This window comes from Echinops telfairi, unplaced genomic scaffold, assembly GCF_000313985.2.
Source record: "Echinops telfairi isolate 266 unplaced genomic scaffold, ASM31398v2 ScPeMD7_2;HRSCAF=8, whole genome shotgun sequence".
Taxonomy (NCBI): Eukaryota; Metazoa; Chordata; class Mammalia; order Afrosoricida; family Tenrecidae; genus Echinops; species Echinops telfairi.
Window position 1 is genome coordinate 78,757,917 of NW_022103898.1, and position 3,220 is coordinate 78,761,136.

General features: G+C 36.5%; 1 protein-coding gene across 1 annotated transcript; it reads right to left on the reverse strand.

Annotated features, from left to right (window-relative positions):
* Positions 1-2,659: 2,659 nt before the first annotated feature.
* On the reverse strand, positions 2,660-3,217 carry LOC101646768 (olfactory receptor 6C2-like; the record flags this gene model as incomplete). Its single annotated transcript, XM_030886545.1, has 1 exon — positions 2,660-3,217. A coding segment is annotated over one exon (558 nt), but the record flags the coding sequence as incomplete, so codon positions are not given.
* Positions 3,218-3,220: the final 3 nt, after the last annotated feature.

The window sequence follows — 3,220 nt, forward strand, 5'->3', positions numbered from 1 at the left end:
CCCTACATTTTCATATCTTCATGTTGATACAAAGTTATGTAACTACCACAGATCAACCCTTGTCAACTTGACACCTTTACGCAACTCTTTAGCCATACATAGTTTTTAAACAAAGACAATGGTAGGATCATATTTATGCCTAACAGGATAAAACTAAAATGTATATAATTCATAATGTGCCACCTTCATTGAAACATAATATTCCATAAGTGAACAAAACAAAAATATTCAATGCCTAACCATTGAAGTTATGGGAACTCCATAATCCTATAATCCCATTAACATATTCTCCAACCCATTAAAGTTTATAAACCAGCCACTTTATGACCCCTCAATTTTGGGAATCCAATTTCTATACTCCCCATTTATAATACCCAGTGCTCTGAGGAGACAAGCATATCTTTGCTCTAAAGAATCTTTATTCCAGTTGGAAACATGATTTTGCCTCCATAAGCAAAGTCAAATTAATAGATTCAGCAGCAATATGCACCAATTCACAGGCTCAAAAATCTTATCTTCATCTGGTCTGATTCTGGTCAAATCAATGTATGCTGACTCACTTAACTTCATCAAGAAGCCCATTGGCCACCTTGTCTTTCGACCATGGGTCCCTTCACAAATTCTCCACAACCCTAGTCCCCTTGGGCTAGGTCATGCCATTGGCTTGGGTTCCATACAACCCTTTAACTTCAGACCAACCAACCTGCTCCCATCTTCACCTCTAGTCCCTATGAAACAGGTCCACGGGAGTCATTGTTTAGACTCAACCTGTTTCTCCCATTTACACTCACAAGTGGATCCAGGTGGTCACCTAACGATCTTTTCAGGCTGCCCTCAGGCTCTCTTTAACATTTTGTCCTACAGAGGAGAATTTTTTCATAACTCCAGATTTTTCCAGATTCAGGAGCAAACCCAAAGTTCAAAATTCAAGAAGGCACAACACTCTTTTGTTCCTTCATCTACCAACAGCAATTTCAGCAAGTCTTTTAGAACACTGATCAGTCAAGACAGTGGGTGGAGTTTATCTTTTCACAGCCTTCTTAAGGAGCTATGGTGGCACTGTGCTTAAGCTCTTGATGGGCGACCAAAAAATTTCCACCATTAGGGATCCTGTAAGTAGGAATTGACTTGCTGCCAATTGATTGGTTTATGTATTTGTTTACTTCTAATTCATTAGCTGCCCTGCAGGAGGAAATGTGGCAGGCTGCTTCTGTAGAGATTTCAGCCTTGGAATCCATGGAGAAGTCATACCCTGTCCTACAGAGCTGCTAGGTCTCAGAATTGACTAATCAATTATGGGTTTTTAGTTTTCAGTTTTTATATAACTCATAGCCCAAAGAGTTATAGACTATATCTGAGACTAAATTGTCACCTCTTATGAGAATCAGTGACTTAAAAAAAATCACACTTTTAAAGATTTGATGTTATGCTAGTCTGTAAATGTCACATGCTGTGATGAATTCTGAAGCTGAATCACTCATAATGTGTGGACATTAAAGCACAAGTCACTAAAACCCATGATTCGACACCTTGCCTCTCCACCATTTGCTTTTACTAGGAACCCAAAGGTAATAGATTGGACTATTTATCTAAATTTCCATTTAATCTGGATCTCTGACTTCTTTTCATTGACAACATTTCTATATTTACTTTCAGTTATATGTCCCAAATAGTAAAATTGTGAAAATTGATCTATTTTTGTGTGCTTTTAGTTTATTTTTTTAAAGTCTTAGAAATGCCACTGTCTTTTTTTCTAAATTATTTTTACATCATGCCTTTTTCTATGCTGTTCAGCATTTTAACAAAAATTGCAGTTATTTCTTGAATTTTTGTATTAAATTGTCCATGTTTGCATATTGTAATTAATAGCATTATATTATCAATTTTATGCAAAACCAAATGATATTCCATATAACATGACAATATTGAATTATATGAGATTATTTGTACAAAATTGGATTTATCATTAATATATTTTCATGTCTGCTGTAATTACATAATTTCATGTCGAGTTGATAAACAGGTTATAGGGATGGAGTCCAGCCTGTCAGTCAGGTCACAGCCTGATTGATGCTTCCTTGTGGTCTTGGCCTTCTCATGAGAATTCTGGGAGTTCTCTCTTTTCCTCCCTGGAGCCAGGATGCACTCTCTTTGCTTCACCTTCCCATGGACAAGCCAGTCAGACCCCTAGAGATGCTTCCACCACCACTGGATGCACAGGACTTTCCATGCACTGTGATCTTCCTGAATTCAGCATTATTGCGTGTGCTGCATGAGTCTGAAGAGGAATTCATGGGCTTACAGGTTAGTATTGAATTTGTGGACTTGATTTGGACTGGGCTGGGATGTTTATTGATGAATAATTGCTTCTTGATATAAATTTATCTCATACACATAAGAGTGTCTCTGAATTTGTTTCTCTAGTCAACCTGGACTAAGAAATATCCTTACTAAGGTAAAAATTCCCTTCCAAAGTATTAGTAAAAAACAAAGGAAATTAATGAGTTTATTAATATGCAATGAAAGTAAATTTAAAGAGAAGTTAAGAAAGCTAATATAACTGAAATATAAATTAGCAGGTGAAGATGAATACAAGTTTCAATGGCAGGTTATTTCAGCCATTCACCTTTGATTTTAATATGCCTTATTCACATCTATTTTAGTTATATTTCTTTAAGAATGATGCCATTCTTTTGATTGAGTCCTTGAAAGCATTCTTCACTTGCTTATTTCTCAGGGTATAAATAAATGGATTTAACATAGGTGAAATAGAAGAAATGAGGAGTGCTACCACTTTATTAATGGTCACTTCTTCCTTTGCTGTAGGATTCATATAGATGAACATACATGTTCCATAAGTGATGGACACCACAATCATGTGTGATGAACAGGTGGAAAAGGCTCTCTTCCTTTGCTGGACAGATGGAAATCTTAAAATTGTCTTAATGATATAAGCATAGGAGAGAACTACACACACAAGGGTCAAGATGAGAGTCAGTACTGCACAGGTTAAAACAGTTTTCTCCATAAACCGTGTATCTGAACATGAAATCTTCAGGAGAGGAGAAGCATCACAGAGAAAATGATCAATAACATTTGAATCACAGAACGTCAGAGTTAGTCCTAGACTAAGGGGGGAGATTATGATCAACAATCCAGATAACCAACAGCAAAACACAAGTTTCTTGCAGACTCTGCTGCTCATAATGGTCACATAATG